The 18,585-nt window shown below is 40.5% G+C and overlaps 2 protein-coding genes across 11 annotated transcripts in view; one reads left to right on the top strand and one right to left on the bottom strand.

The window, feature by feature from the left end:
- Positions 1-1,494, bottom strand: part of SRGAP2 (SLIT-ROBO Rho GTPase activating protein 2) — a 243,238-nt gene extending 241,744 nt beyond the window's left edge. For all 10 annotated transcript variants that reach the window (XM_045841327.1, XM_045841328.1, XM_045841330.1 and 7 more), the window contains exon 1: positions 1,348-1,494. The gene's annotated coding sequence lies outside the window, so the exon portion shown is untranslated. The remainder of the gene's footprint in view (positions 1-1,347) is intronic.
- Positions 1,495-2,219: 725 nt separating this feature from the next.
- Positions 2,220-12,788, top strand: FAM72A (family with sequence similarity 72 member A). Its single transcript, XM_045841339.1, has 4 exons — positions 2,220-3,066; positions 5,186-5,263; positions 8,332-8,456; positions 11,642-12,788. The coding sequence occupies exons 1-4, from the start codon at positions 2,915-2,917 to the stop codon at positions 11,734-11,736; spliced, it is 450 nt and encodes a 149-aa protein (XP_045697295.1). The 5' UTR covers positions 2,220-2,914; the 3' UTR covers positions 11,737-12,788.
- Positions 12,789-18,585: the final 5,797 nt, after the last annotated feature.

Raw genomic sequence — 18,585 nt, 5'->3', positions numbered from 1 at the left:
AGTTGTTTTGTTTTTGGTTACTAGCTTCTCTTGGCAGCAAAATGTTGGGGGGGGGGATCTGCAGGAAAAAGCCTGCTCGGCACGGGACACAACCAGGAAAACAATGTGGTCGGCAGAAGCAGGAAACGGGTTAGAGGCGAGGGTCGGAGTCGGGAAAACCGGGAGGCGGGAGGAGGAAGGCAACCGTCGCCTGCTCCAAGACAAGGGATGAGAGTGACTCTAAATGCTATGCCCAACATTTTTTGTCACCCAAGCCCAGAGATCCCAGATACCGCACCCAATCCAGGGTGTGTGGGGCGGGGGGGGGGGGGGGGTCGTTGAGAGTCGCAGTCCCAACTCCGCGCACCAGGAGGTGCCCGAGGAGATCCCGCCCCAGCTCTGGCCCAGGAGGCGGGAGGAAAGCCGGCGGGAGAGGAGAGCCCGGCGCCTCGCTCCCCGGCGTGCCGCAGCTGCCCCATTCACTCCTTGGCCTCCCCTTTCCCTCCTCTCTGCGCCGGGAGGAGGAGGCTCCCGCCGGTGTCTCCCACTGCCCACTCCCGGAAAAAGGGCCGCACGGAGACTGGGAAAAGGAGCAGAGACGGCGAGGTGTTTTGAGCCGGCAGGAAGCAGGATCGGGCGGAGAGGTGGGGTCCTGAGGCTACACGGGAACCCGGGGTAGCTAGAGCTCCCGCACACGCTTGTAAGACGGGGAAAGGGCAAAGGGACGATTACCTTAAAGGTGGAGGGGGCGTTAAGAAACTACCGAGGGCCGCGATGTTACATGGAGCGCAAGGATGTTAGCAACTTTGGGGACCCATATTATGCGTCTGGGAACCGAAGCGCGAAAAGGAGCCAGCCATTCCGGGCGGGCCAGGGGCTGGGACCCGGGACGAGCCCCGGAAGCAGTGCGAAACACCCATCCTGGGTCCAGAGCTGTAACCCAGCTGTCCGCCAGGGCTTGGAGACCGGGTTAAAGGGCAGCCCGTGGTTTCGGGTGATGCCAAGGAGGGATGTCCCAAGTTGGACCAAGGCTGCCCGAGTGCAGAAGACTTGGGGAGGGGGCTGGGTGCGGGCTGCGCGGCGGAGTGTGAGACAAGGCAGAGCCCCAAGCTGTACGGTGAAGGGCAGAGAGAGATGCAGTCCTGACAACTATTACAGGCTGTACCCGGAGTTTTGCACTGGGTCTCAAGGGAATGGTTCTGAAGGATTGCGAAGGAGGGGGGTTTGAGGAATTCCAGGCGTCACCGCTAAAGCGATGCAGCAAGCAGCATCCGCGCCCTCTCCTTTCCGCCCCAGCCCAGGTTTGTTCGGTCGGGGCTGCAGCCCCGCGGCCGGGAAGAAGAAAGGGGAGAGGAAGGGAGCCTTTACCTGGCTCTGACGCGACGGGTCCCAGGCCCCCGGCTCAGCTTTCCACTTAGAGTTCTCTTCCCCACCACCCGCTCCTACGCAGATTGGTCCCCTAGTCCCCTCAGGAGCCTCCGCCAACTCCGCAGGACCCCGCCGGGAAGCGGAGCCCACCCCTTTGCCAATCACCGCCCGCATGCTATTGACCGATGGGGCCTATAGCCAATAGGAATAGCGGATCCCGAGAGTCCAGGAACGAGGAGGAGGGACTGGCTAAACTTCGAGGCGTGACTAGCACTACAGAGGCGCAGTCTCGGAGTAAGCTCCTCCCCCGATGGCCAAACCCTAAAGTAGAATGAATGGGCGGGATTAAGTGGGAACCAACAACCAAACACAAATTCTTGAGAAAAGGTACGACCAATTGGACAGGGGTGAGAGGAGGGGCGTTGCGGAGAATTTTGGCCAATAGAGAGTAGAGACTAGTGTGGACTGTAGAACGTTTTCCAATAAGAAGCGCAAAGGGCGTCTTGCCTCTCTCACGAGGAGGACCCGCCCAAACCTCACAGAATCCGCCAATGAAAATAGCGGCAGAGCCGTACTAGGCCAACCAGAAAGTCGAACTGATCTCGGCACCGTTACTGGGGCGGGGCGTACGCTCTTCTCACCACTAAGATCTCATCAGGGGCTCCCGAGCCCTCCAATGTGGGACGTGGGCGAATTCTAGCTCTCCCAATCGGTGCGCGGCGCTGGAAATTCAAACTGACGGTTTGAAAAGCAGAGAGAGCGGAAGAAGGGGGCAAAAAACGACGTGTTAAGTGACAGAGATACCAACGCCGACTGAGCCCCAAAAAGCGACCTCCGCCCCGCCCCACCACCTCCACCGCACGTTCTCGAGCGGCCGCTCCGGGAGAGACCTGCGGGGAAGGCTGGGGGCACGAGGGAGAACCGGGGGAGGGGGACGCGAGAGCTGGCACTCGGAAGACTGAGGGCTGCCGGGAGATAAGTGTAGCGGGATCCGACGAAGGAGCGGAGCCGAGAAGGGTCGCGGGAGGACTGAAGAGAAGCAGGGATCGTCCCGGTGGGAAGAGCTCGGGATTTCCGAATCCTGGGGAAAGGAGAAAGATTTCCAAAAAGAAGGCGTGGGTAGGGAGATTTAGTCTGCGATCCGACAGAAACAAATGCCAGTTCTCCGAGGGAGGGGCTTACTAAAGAAGTTTTAAAAGAGATTGTACTGGATACGCTTAGGGAATTGCTAAAGGGGCGGGAGTTAGAGTAGATGGGAGGGAGGGAAAACGGTAGAGAAGCTTCCGAAGCTAGTTGCCGACTGGCCCTCCCCTTCTCAAACTCCACTCCCTTCCCGGGGAGTTAAAAGGAAAGCCAGAATTACTGCTGCTCTCCTGCTCCTACTCAGTTAATATTACTATTACCCTTCCAGGGGCAAACAGAAAAGAACTCGTTTCCTTCCCAATTTCAGGGATTAGAAAAGCTTGGGGCTTCGCAAGTGTATTTTTAGCCTGGGGAATCAAATTAGGAGGGATCTCGCCCTCGTTTCCATTTTCAAAATCCCACCCCCCATCCTTCCTGGGACACCATGTCTACCAGCAGTTGTAGTTTCAAGGACCGGTACGTGTCCATCCTGTATTGCAAGTTCTGTAAACAAGCGCTCAGCTCTAGGGGAATGAAGGCTGTTTTGCTGGCTGATACTGAAATAGACCTTTTCTCTACAGACATCCCTCCTACCAAGTAAGTCATGCTAGTGGCGGGCAAAGGTAGCCTTTAACTAAATGGGAAGATTTGATGGCTTGGACCTCTGGGAGTCAACAAGGAGATCATTATTTTGGTGTTCCAACCACTCCCACCAGTCTGATGAACCCCTTGGAGTATAACTAAGTGGGCAGACTGTCTGGACAAAGTCTGTGGTTTAGCCAGAGTGGTCAGTCTCCTGATGTAATGCTCCTGGTCACGTGACCAAATCCCTTAAATTGGATCCCTGGCGCTAAGCCCTACCCAATTGTCCTATCTCACTGGATCCAGGCCACGACCTAGACTCCAGAGAAATTCAGGGAAGCTTTCCTGTACTTTTAGAGAGGTCAGGTTTTCTGTTTTCACCCATAGTTTTACACCAAAAAATTCATAGTTTTCTATTGTTATTTGCAATTGGTCTGCTCAATCAGATTGTTCATATAATCCAGTATTCTTTTCTCAAACATCTATTTCTGAATGAGAGATTATATTTGTATGGGATGAAATAGAGACAGCCCTAAAATAATCCTTGTCTCCTATAAAACCTATTTTGGATATCACTCAATCACTTCTGTAATTCAGTCTTTTTCAATTCTGTTTTTAGTCACTACACTTTGGTGGTAGAGTTTTTAAGAATTTGCTTTCTATTTGGAAAGATACCTTTTATTTTACAAATATACCGTTTTCTAGTTCTCAAAGGTAATTTCTCTTTCCATAATCAACATAGCCCTTACATGATTTTCAAGATTTAGCTCTTTATTGAATCTTTATCAGTGAAAGAGTAATTATCCAAAATATGAGTGAATAACTATTCTTTGGATGGAAGCCAGAGGAGGCAGCTAATAGTCATACTACTTTAAAATGAATTTCATTATGATAAAAACTTTTTTAAAATTTCAATATAGTGAAAGCTTAGAACCCTTACTCCTTTGAAATCTTTTCTGCATTGGTTCAAGTGTATGCATGACTAATGACAAAGCCACATATTGCAACGATAAGTATGTTAATATTAAGTGTGTGTGTGTGTGTTGCAAAAAAAATGCACTAGACAATAAATCTGGAACCTACTATTACAAAGGTGCTATGACTAAAATATTAACCCATTCATCTTTACAATAGTGATATATATAAGACAATCATAAGAAGGGCTCAGATATGTTCATTGTTAGAGGTTAGACCAGAGTTTAGAAGAGTCAAGTCTTTCCTATTGTCTTCACTTTGTTGTAGAGGTTATAATAGTATGGATTAATGTGTGTGAATTGATGAACACAAGAGGTTTGTCATATGGCGAGGTCACAAATATTAACTGACTCTGACAAAATATACTACAAAATATACTATAGTTCTACTTCAGACTCTCTTTTAGCTCTTTGGGTGTCCAAAATTCATACTAAATCACAATCAAAAGAATATTTGCTAGCAAGGATATGGAAAAACTGGAACCCATGTACATTGTTGATGGGAGTGTAAAATGGAGCTGCTGCTATGGAAAAGCATCACAGTTCCTCAAAAAATTGAAATAGAATTACCATATGATCCAGCAACCCCATTTCTGTGTATATGTCCAAAAGAATTCAGTGCAGGACCTAAGAAAGATATTTGCACATCCATGTTCTTAGCAGCATTCTCCACAATAACCAAGCAGTGGAAGCAACCCAAATGTCCATCAATGGGTGAATGAATAAACAAAATGAGTTATATGCCTACAGTGAAATATTATTCAGGCTTTAAAAGGAAGGATGTCCTGTCACATGCTATATAATATGGTAGAACCTTGAGGACATTATGCTAAGTGAAAATAAGCCAGTCTCAAAAAGACAAATACTGCATGATTCTACTTATATGTGGTATCTGAAGTGGTCCAAGTCACAGAAACAGGACATAGAATGACGATTGTCAGGGGCTAGGGGAAGAAGGTAATGGGGAATTGTTTAGTGGGTATAGAGTTTTCATTTTACAAGATGAAAAGGGTCAGGAGGTTTGTTGTACGACAATGCAAATACATTTAACAGTTCTCAACTATACATTAAAAATAGTTAAGTTAGTAAATCTTACATTGTATGTGTTTTACCATTTTAAAAAAGTATACTTGACTATCTGTACACTTTCTCCTCTCCAGCACAGTGGACTTAATTGGAAGATGCTATTTCACTGAAATCTGCAAATGTAAACTGAAGGACATCGCGTGTTTAAAATGGTACTTATGGCAATATTCCACATAGTCCTGGGTTTGGGAGGGGGATGTTGACACCAGAGCAGACACAAAGGTTCAGCGAGCTGCATCAAGCTCTGGTTATAACCTGTGCAAAGAGCCATTGAAAAACCATTTGTTACTTAGAGCTGTTTTTTTAAAGGGTCTTGTGACACTTTAAATTTGTAAATAAGTTTACAATTAAGAAAAATTCATTGACAGATATCTGCTTGAATTTTTAGAAAAATAAGCAGTATACTTTAGAGGAACAAGACACTTGGATTTACAGTTATAAAAATCAGGTTTGAGCCCTGACCCTACCCTTACTCTCTATGTGATCTTGAATAAACTCCCTAAACCTCTAAACCTCTGGAACTGTTTCCTTATTTAATTTATATCTTAAGATAAACTTGAGAAGATAGGAACTGTCTTCTTAAGATAGAAATTAAAATATCTTTGGTGTTTGCCTTATAGACTTGTAAAGATCAAATGAATTATGAATGTTAAAAGGCTTCATAAACCATAAATTGCCACACAGATCAAAGCTATTACTATTATCTTTTTTTAAGACTTGATTTATTGATTGATTTTTAGACAGAGGGGAAGGAAAGGAGAAAAAGGGAGCAAAACATCGATGTGTGGTTGCCTCTCGCAAGCCCCAACTTGGAAACCTGGTCTACAACCCAGGCACATGCTCTGACCAGAAATCAAACCCATGACCCTTTGGTTCACAGGCCTGCTTGCAACCCACTAAGCTAGAAGAGCCAGGTCTTTTTTGAGAGATAAATGTGAGTGTTGTAAATCCCATTTTAAAGAGAAGTTTAGATTTTCTCATTTAAATGGGGTTTGGATTATAAATTGTAATCCAAACAATTTAAATTAGCAAACTCTTCTTTCATGCTAATGACTATTTAATTTTATTCATTAATTCAAATTGTATAATGAGGTCCTCCTACCAGGTGCTAGTCATTGTTATAGGGGCTGGAAAGACAACAGGAAATAAAACAAAGACACTGGTCTTTGAACATATTTTAATAGGAACACAATCAGTCAATAAGGTATTTAAATAAATGAGACATTGAATAGGCTAAGAAGTGCTCCAAAGGAAGCAATAATAATGACAGAATCATAGAGGTTGCGAGACTGGGTAAGGGCTATTTTTGATAGCATGATCAGGGAAGACTTCCCACAGAGGGTAACAAGAGTTGAATCCTAAAGGATGAGAAGGAGACAGAGAAAGAATGTTCTAGACAGAACCCAAGGCAAGAAAAATCTTAAAATGTTCAAGGAATAGAAAGATGATGGCAGTGTGGTAAAGACACTGTGAACACCTGGGGAGAGCAGTAGGAGTAGATTAGAGATGGAGTCAAAACATATAATCTAGAGCAGCGCTGTCCAGTAGAAATATGCAAATTGCAGCTGGAATTTAAAAATTTCCAGTAACCCCATTTTATTTATCTTTTTAAAGATTTTATTTATTTTTAGAGATGGAAAGGGAGGGAGAAAGAGGGAGAGAAACATCAATGTGTGGTTGCCTCTCATGCACCCCCTACTGGAGACCTGGCCCACAACCCAGGCATATGCCCTGGCCTGGAATTTGAACCAGTAACCCTTTGGTTTGTAGGCCAGCACTCAACCCATTGAACCATACCAGCCAGGGCTCTAGTAACCCCATTTTTAAAAGTAAGAAGAAACAGGTGAAATTAATTTTAATCATGTATTTTATTTAACCCAATATAACCAAAATACTGTTATTTCAATGTGTAATTAATTAAATGTTTTACTTTCTATTTTTTTATTCTTCGTCTTTCAAATCTAGTATATGTGTTGTTCTTAACAGCACATTTCATTTCAGACTAGCCAAGTTTCAAGGGCTCAATAGCCACATTTGGACAATGCAGATCTAGACCTTGGTATGAAGGAGTTTACTGTTTTCATTTTAGGCCAATGAGAAACCACTGAAGGGGTTTTAAGAAGGGAGCAAAATGATCTGACATGTCCCTACTAGAATATTAGCTCCATGAGAACAAAAACCTTGTCTACCACTATATTCCTAGCATTTAGAATAGTACCTAACACAGAATACAAAGTCAATAAACATTAGTTGAATGAATAAGGGTAGTAATTAAAGCCATAGAATTTACTCTTGCAATATAGTCTTACAAAGTCCAAGAACAACTTTTGTTTTCATTTGTTTGCCTTTCAATCAGATTAAGATTAGAAGACATATTTTAGGTGGACTGCTACCTTTCACATGGTATTTTTATAGAGCCTCACAAAAATGACTGACTCCCACATCTCACTGGGTGAGAAATAATAAGATTTTTACAACTCAAGGTGTAAGCAGGTCATGTTGTCATTTTAAAAAAACAGTGCTAACTAAAACATTACCTGTATATTCACTCCATTTAATAGTAACCAGATAGGGAGAAAATCTGTGGAAGAGTAAGGTACTGTTAATCAGATGCATAATCCTGAAGACAGTAAAAGCTTTTGCAACTTTCTCTAGAGGCTGTGCATTTGCTTTTTTTTCTGAATTCCCTCAAAAACACTGAAGATAAAATTAGAACAGCCAGCTCATATTTGGTTTACAGGGGCTTGGGCTGTCTTCCTGTTCCTCCATCTGTTGAAACAGTGTTTAGGTGCTGGAATGGAACTGGGACATATAAGAACCCAACTTGCCACCGTCCTGGGGATAGCAAAAACCTTATACCCACAGATCTGAATTTATCTAATATATTTTGTGTGAACAGCACATCAATTTGGGGTGCTTTACAGAACAAATCACAACTTTATGCCATCTAGAAGCTAGCTTCTGAAGGGAAAACGGGTAAAATAATGCTAGCAAAGAAATAGAGATGTGTTAGTATTATTTCACTTAACTTCAAGACTATTTTCCCACTTGACAATAGAACTGTAATCACTGCTAGAGTAACTTGCATCCGTAAGATCCCAGCAATGGAGAATATTAGGAGGAAATAGGATCTTTATATTATCTATTTACATTAACACATAGAAATGCTTACATGGCCAGGTATTACATGGCATCTAACAATATTTACTTTCTTTTTTAGTGGGAACATTGTAGGTTATCATGTGATTGTTCCATGTTGTTCCTGCCTGCTTTCCTGTAACAACGGACACTTCTGGATGTTTCACAGCCAGGCAGTTTATAGTATTAACAGACTAGACTCTACTGGTAAGAAACAATTGACTCAGACATTCCTCTAACATTTGTCTGTCACTATCTAAGTGGAAATCCCAGTAGATCATTTTAGGGTTCCCTCTGAGACCTTCTTACCTTCATTGGATCCACTAAAGTGAAACATCAATCATATTATCCCAAACATTCACTTATGGACACTGCTAGCCAAAATTCATTGCCATTTCTATTTTGATCATTGCATTTAAGGGCCTCAAAGTTGGCTGGATTTCTTGGGCCTTTTTAAATTATCATTTTAATTGCTCTAAATTGCTGCCTTGATACATATTATGACCCCAGAGAATTTTGGAAGATTTTAGGTTTAATGGTCAAGTGTGTGTGTAAAAAAGGGACGATGGGGAGCCTGGGGCCATAGGGAGTTGGGAGGAGAGATGACTAGGTAACTTTTGTGTTGGGTATATTGCTTCATTTTGACATCTATATTAACAAATTATGATGGAATTTTAGTCCAAGGAAATATTTAATACCAATGTGTTATACTACTTACTTAGTAGGAAAATATACAACCAATTCTTAAAATGAATTTTAACCATACATTTTATATTGTCTGGAGTCATTCAGTTTTGTTACAGAACACATGTTCTCAATGTCTGACACCTATTTATGCAGCAGATGAAGTTGGCATTTAGTGGGACTTTTTAAATGCAAATTAAAGTTTATAGAACAAGTTTAAAGAACTTTATGGACAGTCCAAGTTGGCACCAGCACTCAGGTTTTTTAATACATGTTTTAGTCTTTTTCAGAACTTAAAATATATTCCTTTTTTAAAAGTATGATTTGCCTTCGCAGACTAAAAAAAATAACACAAATTGTAAACGAGGTTGTCAGGGTCTTTAAACCCTCCAATTATGCTTGGGTTTTTAGAGACTCTGATTTTTTTTTAATCACCTGGCATTTAGTTGTGGCTCTCAGGAGGGTGTGGTTCTTAATTTAAGGCTCTAGTATGTTAAGAAGGACATTATTTTTGAGCAAGGACTTACCTGAACTTCCCTAGGTGAGATACAGTCTTCTAATTTAGGTTTCTAGCTTTATATTTGTGCTGCTCAGGGGACACATTAAAGGAAGTTTCTGCTTTGACATTTTCCCTGCTTCATGTAATTTAAAATATAAGGTGGATATTTTTCCATTTTGATTTACTTTTTAATATTGGTCAGTTTTTCAAAGATAAAAGCCTAACATTCTTCCATTTGCATTGAATCTAATCCATGAGAAACAGATGTATCACAGGATTTCCTTCCTCCCTTCTCAACAGAGAGAGGAAGGTGCTGCTTCTGTCAGATCCAATCTCTTCGTTTATTTTTTCTTCTTTGAACCAATTGTGCTGAGCTACTCGTGTCTCTGTGTATTGACTCCAAGAATATCAAACTTCCCCCTAATATTATGATTTAAAGCAGGATTTTCTGGACATTTGCTATAAAACAGGGTTTCTCATAGCTGTTGGAACTGTCCTTGACACACCTGAATCAGCAGCATCAAAGGAATACAAACACAAGCTTTATAAAATTCTAGAGTGTTTAGACTAAAAGGGCCCCAAGAAGCCTATGTTCTAGGCTAGCCTACACATGTAAACCTGACTTCCTAAACTTTCTAAGGAATCTTGGGGAACCTCAATTCAAAGTCACTGGGTTTGGCAAATGCCCTCAAAGGCACATTCATTTCAGCTCTCCATAGGCCTTTATGGGTTCTAATTGTCCATTACATTCAATGCTTATTACCAGAAGCAAAACACCGTTTATTCTTGGGAAAAAGGTGTTTTTTATTATAAACAATTCAAACACACACAAAAAATTGCAGAAAATAATATGATAGTCTTCTATACGCTAAAATAGTTGCTAACTTCTTGCCTGATTAGATCCCAGTATCTCAACCAAGAGAGACAGTTGATTGTTCCCACAATGCAGCAGTGCACGTTCTTGTACATGTCTCCTTGGGCACCTGTTTAAAATGGGCAATTAGAGGAAAGGATGAGTGATGGGTCATACTTGCAATATATGTGATTTTTTTTCACTCACACAGTGAAATACTCTATGGAAATTAAAGGAAATGAGCTAAATCTGCACACATGGACATAGGTAGATCTCAAAAATATCTTTAATGAAAAAGCAAATTAGAAAACATACAATACTAGCATATTGTAAAAATTTATATACACAAAACAATAACATACATAGTCTGTGGTTGCATGCATCTGTAATAAAAGTAGTAAAAACACCCATGGTGTCCTGGTAAGTAGGAGGTGGAAACTGAATTCAGACCAGGTCTCCAAATCCTGGCTTACTCCATCCCACCATGGGCCACAATCTCAGTATGTGTGGAGTGAGTGTCTGGACTTGCTGAGTCCTCCCTGTGCCCACACTGCCAACTGGACAGCTTGAGATTCGCTTTCTTATCGGACTTCATTGGCTTGTCTAAAGGTTAATTTTTTTCAATTTAGTGCTTTCGAGTTATAATATAGTACCTGCCCAGAATAAACCATCTCTTTATTCTTTACCATATATGTGCTCTTATTCTATATATTAATACCAGTGCTAGATTCTTTAATATGAAATCTGACTATGCATTCACAATGAGGGTTTAGATTGTTTTGTTTATTATATGGACTGCTACTACCTGATCTAAAGTTTACAGTTCTATCTTCACAGCCTCTAGACTAAAATTCACGTACATTAAGGATTATGTATGTTATAACTGGCTCCCAAACCTTGCTTTTTCTTTTTGTATTGTCAGAAAAAAGGTACCAGCTATTTCCATTGTTTGTTGAGGAGATGGGGAGATTAATTCAGGTCTTTTCCCTGAACCCTCCAAAGAGACACTTAATCTAAAAGGATCTTGTGAGCTCTCCATTCTCAAAAATCATTAAAATAGATTTGAAAAAGTATCACTGTAAAGTTATCATGGCATAATGTAGCTGGTGGCAGGGTTTGAGTAAAAGGACTCCTGAGGTCTTTTTGTAAGATTCTAGGATTCAAGTCCTTGCTTTAAAGGGTTTTAAGAATATTTATGCACTATATAAATAATATTATATAATTTTATTTGTGGTACATTCTTTCATAGCTTTCCTCTTTACTGCTAACACTATGGTTTAATAGAAGAATGTTAACATGAAAGGTTTCATCTAACTGTAGTGAACACCAAATAATTTTATAAACTTTTATTTCCAGGTGTTAACTTCCTACTTTGGGGCAACTTGCCAGAGATAGAAGAGAGCACAGATGAAGATGTGTTCGATATCTCAGCAGAGGAGTGTATTAGATGAATAGAATTATGACAGACAAAATAGTCAAACGTTTTACTATTTAAAATATGTCTTAATGGATCAACTTTAAAATTGTTAGTAAGGATTTTCCAGTGATTTCTTTTTTTGGAAAACAAAAATTGGTCATTTGTTGATTTATTTATTTGCTGTCTTAAATTAATTACCTGAGTTTAATCTGAGCCAATGTAGTTCTTTTCTTCTATTATACTTCTTCTTCCTCTTTCTATTCCTCTACCCAATAACAGGTGTATTCTTACATTTAGATAGGAGATGATTTTTTTTCACATGTCACTCAGCTACCTCCCAATGTAGGGAAGTTTTTCTTAAACTAGTTGCCGGGTACCATTATTTTACATTCCTGAATAAGGGGCATTAGTACCCACACATAAGTTCATGCATATAACCATGCATATATATGTGATGCTCAACCTGGAATTAAAGCTTAACAGAGAATTTTAAAAAACAAGCTAATAGGTTTCCATAGGTACTAGTTATCATATGTTATTTTGGTGATAACTACTTTAATATGGAACAATACTTTGTGAGTCAAGAAATATAATGAATTTTTAAATGTATGGAGGAATCCTCTTGATTCTTCAATATGTTAAATGAATTTATCAGAAAATTATCAATATATACTGTTTACCAATATTATTTATTTACCTTCTAAAATCATATGGATATTGTATTATGAAAGCCAGAGAAACTGAACTTCTGTCTTTGTTCTTCTCTAGGGCTTTCTCTGTAAATAGCAAATTTTAGATGAATAGTCTCAGTCCAAACCATTAAATAGGAAAAAAAAAAAAACCCAGAAACTAGAGAGGTGGTTTGTTTAAGCCATTGTACATTGTAAAGAGAATTTGTTCTTATTTAAGCTGTACTCAGAACCACACAGAAACAGGAAGCAGGGATAGGGTGAGATTCTGGTTTTACATATAGCTAAAATCAATGTATCGCCTCAGCTAATGTCTCTGCCATAGACAATTTGTCAACAGTGATACTGAAACAGACTGAGTTGCAGTTTTGTAAATAAAGTTTTATCCTGAAAATGACCAGACTTCCTTTAGTTTTTTTTTATTGTACCCACTTTTCTTACGTAAAAATATAAACACATAGAATATAAGAGCTAACATTGATTGAGTGCTTACCATGTACCAGACACTGTTGTAAATGCATTACCTATTTAATTTACTGATTCAGTAAGAGGTATGTACAGTTATCATTCCTTCTTTACTGATAAGGCAGGTGAGGCACAGAGAGGGGCAGTGGTTTGTCCAGATTCACATAACTGGCCAGATTCAAACTCAGACAGACAAACTGACTCCAGAGCTGCTATTCATCTTAATGCTGCTGCTCCTGAGTGACTTCAGATATTCCTCAACCCTGGTTTTATTTAGCCCAAATACATGTGGGATAACCACTGCCATGTTCTGTTGCCTAGGCGAGGGCCTCAATGACAGATTTTAAGATTGAGGAAACTCACACTGGGTCTCAGAGTAAAAGTGACCTGTGGACATTGACAGAAACATTTGATGTAAACCGAGATAAAAGATGCTCCAGGAAATGTTGTTACTAGTGCCTGGGAAACTTTTTCAAAAGTCTTTCATACTAATCATCTGCACTGACAGAAAAGAAACAAAAAGAACCAAAGGGATGAGTGGAACAATTTGGTTTTCGATTTGGGATGTTTTTCTTTAAGGTTTCTTAAAGAATTTCTGAAACAAGATGGCATAATGGATCAAATTTAAAAATATAAATTAATACTACATTATATACTGCTTCAGTTAACCTGTTCAATTAGCAAAGAAAGCTTAATGCTAAAGTAGAGAATGTGGAAAATTTTATATTCAGCAGGGTTCATCTGTTTTCCGTTCTGCTCCCGCCCAGTTGACTGTGGGGCTCTTGGAAGAGCAAAAGCAAGACAGAGGTGCCCTGACTGAGGCAAGTCCCAAGTGTGATTCCACTCCAGCTGGAGAATATTTCAAATTACCCAGCTACCTTTTGGCAAAATGGGTTATGGGAAGGACAATTCTAAGCCTAAAATGCATTCATAATGTATTTTATCTAGGGAAGCATATTCATGACACTTTTTTAACAAAAGCAAATCACATTCTTCTCTGGTCCAAAGACCAAAAGCAAAATCACATATGTGAATGAATTTGGCCTACACTTTCTAGTCCTAGCATAATTTCTAGGACTAGAATATCCATATATGTTTTGGTTCTCTTCTACTGTTTGATTCAATTCAACAAACCTGTATTATACTCCTGTGGTATACCAAGAATTGCACAATGGCAGGCTCACACTTGCCTTCATTGTATATGCATTAGGTTGAGGAGAGAACAGAATCTCTAATGTATCAGGTTAAGTGACTTAGCAAAGGCATGCTTAAAGGTCAATGACTCCATAGATGAAAGAACACTCATCCTGTGTAGTAGAAGAGTGGGAGTTGAGAAAACTACAGAGAAGAAATGATACTTGAGCCAGGCTTTGAAGCACCGTTAGGGGTTTGCCAGCTGGGATGAGAGTCCTGGCAAGAGAAAACAGCGTAAAGAAATGGACCAGAGTTTTAAAGTATCTGACTTATTTGGTAAATTATAAGTGGTCCCCTAACCCTTCCAAGATATGTAATGAGAATAAATTAGACTTCTGGTCAGGACAATAGCGTAGGCAGACATGGCTCGCCTCTTTATACAACCACATCAAAATTATAACTAAAATATAGAATAATCATCACTCAGAACAAGATTGACTTGAATGGAAGTCTGGCAACTACAGAATTAAAGAAACCACATCCATCCAGACTGGTAGGAGGCATGCAGATGTGGAATGGGCTGGTCCCACACCCACATGTGGTGATTAAAATTTTGGAAGGGACTCCTGGCTGATGTGGCTCAGTGGATTGAGTGCTGCCCTGTGAACCAAGGGGTTGCCGGTTCAATTACCAGTCAGGGCACATACCTGGGTTGTAGGCTGGGTCCCTGGTGGGAGGCGCACTAAAGGCAGCCACAATTTATGTTTCTCTCCTTCCCTGTTCCTCTCTCTAGGGATAAATAGTCTTTCAAAAAAAATTGGGGGGAAGGATATCTCAGGAGTGAGAAGTCCCAGCCCCACATCAGGCCCCCCAGCCCAGGATTCCAGTGGCAGGAAGATAAGTCCCTACAACTCTGGGCTGCAAAAACCAACAGGGATTGAGTTGGTGGAAGAAACTGCTGGAGCCCCAAACAGTTCCTCTTAAAGAACCCACACACGGAATCACCTGCTTAGACTTACTCCCTCTGAGCTCCAGCACTGGGGTAGCAGCTTGAAAGTCACCAGTGGTACAGGTAAGAAACTGAAGTGTCTACCATCAAGGTGAGCAGAAGACATTGTGCCTTTTCTAGACCCTCTCCCCACAGAGCTGTTAAGCTGGTGCCATATTTGAGACTCCATCAAGCAGTCTAACACTATTTGACCCACCTTGGAGATCCCCAGAGACTCCACCCCACCCAAGCTGCTTTTCCATAGGAATGGCTGGCCTTGGCTCACACTTCACAACTTCCTACATGCTATCAAACAAAAAACAGCTGGCTTTAGTGACCCCAGGCCCAGAAGTAGCAGAGCCAGCTTAGATTCACAGCTTGGCTCTGCCTGGATATCTCTAATCCCAGCACAAGTAGCAGCCAACTCAGATTGCTTTATAGTTCAGTCAGGGTTCCCTGGGCAAAACACAGGTGGGGGCTGACCTGGACTACCTCCTGGGAAACCCTGGGGGCTAGTGCACCCAATGGACAGCTACAGACCACATCAGAGCACCACCACCACCATGCCCCTGCACAGCTTATCCTCTATGGAGGGCAGAGGTTGGTGGTCAGTGGTCACAGCCAGCCCTTGTAGCTGACTGGCCTGGGTAAATTCCTCCCATTGATCTGCCAACAGCAACCAAGGATCACCTACAAGAGGAGGGTGTACAAGAAGGGCACACCTCAAGGACCCAGGTTGGGTGATAGGGGAAGGTGTGCCACTGGACCCTCCAGGACACTTACTACATTAGGCCACATTACCAAGACATGGACTGAAAGCAGCTCTTCTTGATACATAGGAACAAACACAGAGAGGCTGCCAAGAGGAGGAGACAAAGAAACATGACCCAAATGAAAGAACAGATCAAAATTCCAGAAACAGAGCAAAACAAAATGGACATAAGCAATCAATCATATGCAGAGTTCAAAACACTGGTTATAAGGATGCTCAAGGAACTTAGTAAGGACCTCAACAGCATAAAAAGGATCTAGTCAGAAATGAAGGATACACTAATTGAAATAGAGAACAATTTACAGGGAAACAAAAGTAGAGTGGATGAAGCTGAGAATCAAATCAATGATTTAGAATATAAGGAAGCAAAAGGCAACCAATAAGACCAACAAGAAGAAAAAAGAATAAAAAAAAATGAAGATAGTATAAGCAGCCTCAAGAAGCCCAACATTTGCATCGTAGGAGTGCCAGGAGGAGAACAGTAAGAGCAAGAAATTGGAAATCTATTTGAAAAAATAATGAAAGAAAACTTCCCTAACCTGGTGAAGGAACTAGACATGCAAGTCCAGGAACCACAAAGAGTCCCAAACAAGATGGATGCAAAGAGGCCCACTCTAAGACACATCATAATTAAAATGCCAAAGGTTAAAAATAAAGGAAGAATCTTAAAAAGCAAGAGAAAAGCAGTTAGTTACCTACAGGGGAAATCCCAAAGACTGTCAGCTGGTTTCTCAAAAGAAATTTTGTAGGCTAGAAGGGACTGGCAAGAAATATTCAAAGTCGTGAAACACAATCTTACCTATAGCTAAGATTGTTCTACCCAGCAAAACTAACATTTAGAATTGAAGGGCAGATAAAGTGCTTCGCAGACATGAAAAAACTAAAGGAGTTCATCATCACCAAACCATTATTATATGAAATGTTAAGGGGTCTTATTTAAGAAAAAGGAGAGAATCAAAACTAGGAACAATAAATTGGCAAAAAATACATTATCTATCAACAATTGAAACTAAAAAATAAACTAAGCAAACAAGAAGAATAGAGACAGAATCATGGGTACCAAGAACATTTTGATGGTTACCAAATGGGAAGGTGGTAGAGGAGAATGAGTGAAGAGGTGAGGGGATTAAGAAGTACAAATAATTACAGAAGAGCCATGGGGATGTAAGGTACAGTGTAAGAAATAGAGTAGCCAAAGAATTTATACTATGACCCATGGACATGAACAATGGTGGGGGGATTGCATGAGGGAGTGGGCAGTGTAGGTGGAGAGTAGCAAAGGGGGAAAATTCAGGACAACTGTAATAGCATAATCAGTAAAGTATAATTTAAAAAGAATAAATCAGAAGATAAAGCTATCAAGAAAGTTTGGGATCTTGTTATAAACAATAGTCTATGCCATTGGCTCTAGCTGGTGTGGCTCAGTGAATTGAGCACCAGCCTGCAAACCAAAGGGTCACTGGTTCGATTCCCAGTCAGGGTAAATGCCTGGGTTGCAGGCCTGGCCTCCAGTATGGGGTACATGAGAGGTAACCACATATTGATGTTTCTCTCCTTCTCTTTCTCCTTGCCTTCCCTTCTTTTTAAAAAAAATATATTAATTTAAAAGAAGAATATTCTATGCCATTGTAAGTTTAGACTTGATCCAGTAGCAATGTAGAGTTACTGTAGTTTTTAAGCAGGAGAGTACTTCTAAAATGATCAGATTTACTATGACAACTTTGATGGTAAAGTGTAATCAAGTTTAGTTTCCTATCTTTGATGTACTTAACAACTTGATCATGAAAATTATATGTATTGCCTTTACCCTGAGAACATATATAGATTTGTAAATTCCCTGAATTTGTTGTCTTTCATGAAACATCTGGTCTGCAGTGGGGCACTGCCTTTTTTTTTTTTTTTTTTTTTTGCCTCTTCCATCTTGTCATTCCTGAAGTTCAAGGAAGGGACAGTGAGTCATCAGTTCACTCACTATGGCTTTTTTTCCCCTTTTATTTTTTTTTCCCTCAAGTTAGTTTCTCAACTTCAAACTCACACTCTGTAGAAGTATCTTGGGTGAGGCCTAATCTTAAAGCCATAATGTTTACAATAATCCCTGGCTCTGAAAACCAGGTCTTTAAATATTATTAATCTAGAGATAGAATCCCACAAACAACTGCTCTTTTGACCTCTGAGTCACATGTGGCTGATAAAGAATGATCTGTTTGTCTTTTCTCGATAAAGAGGAAGTGACCATAATACATAAATCATTATATATAAAACATCTAACTAATTAGAACATAAATGGGGAGTGGGGAAAGGTAGGAGGATATGTATTAAATAGTCTTGCTCTGGTGATGCATTACTTGATGAAGGCTTTCTCTATTTTAACATTTATGCTTATAAAAAGAAATGGTTTCCTTCTCTGCCTTTTTTTAAACTTTAAAAGCAGCCTAAACCATAGTTTCTTTCTTGCCTGGTATTGAGTGTATGCCAAATCTACCCTAAACTGCACAGATGGAAAAAATTAGTCTATGTCTGTGGTACCTCTGGGGTTGAGTATTTTTAGTACTTAAATCTTTAGCTAAAGATTCTTTCTTCCAAGACTCTCATAGAATCATTTTATTGTCATCCAATGGATAAACTTACTGAGATAAAAATTAATATCATGTCTTTGTATATCCCTTTATAGTTTCTTATGAGCTTTCACATACACCTTAATTTAGTCCTCAGAATAACCTTGGAAGTTATTCCCATTTTACAAATTAAGAAAGAAATCCATAGTCTTTACACTCAGAGAGTTAGAAAAATTTAAACTTGAATGTGGGCCTTCTCATCTTACTTTAGGGTTCTTTT

The sequence above is a fragment of the Phyllostomus hastatus genome, unplaced genomic scaffold, assembly GCF_019186645.2.
Source record: "Phyllostomus hastatus isolate PE091 unplaced genomic scaffold, TTU_PhHast_1.1 phas_contig_36, whole genome shotgun sequence".
Classification (NCBI taxonomy): Eukaryota; Metazoa; Chordata; class Mammalia; order Chiroptera; family Phyllostomidae; genus Phyllostomus; species Phyllostomus hastatus.
Note: the sequence above shows the minus strand (reverse complement) of the source record. Positions and strands in the feature narration are given on the sequence as shown.

Excerpts from the sequence above, each read along its gene's own strand:
- FAM72A (XM_045841339.1), top strand. The coding sequence starts at position 2,915 with ATGTCTACCAGCAGTTGTAGTTTCAAGGACCGGTACGTGTCCATCCTG. Across the intron at positions 5,264-8,331 it reads GACATCGCGTGTTTAAAATG|TGGGAACATTGTAGGTTATC; the intron begins GTACTTATGGCA and ends TTTCTTTTTTAG. Across the intron at positions 8,457-11,641 it reads TAACAGACTAGACTCTACTG|GTGTTAACTTCCTACTTTGG; the intron begins GTAAGAAACAAT and ends TTTTATTTCCAG.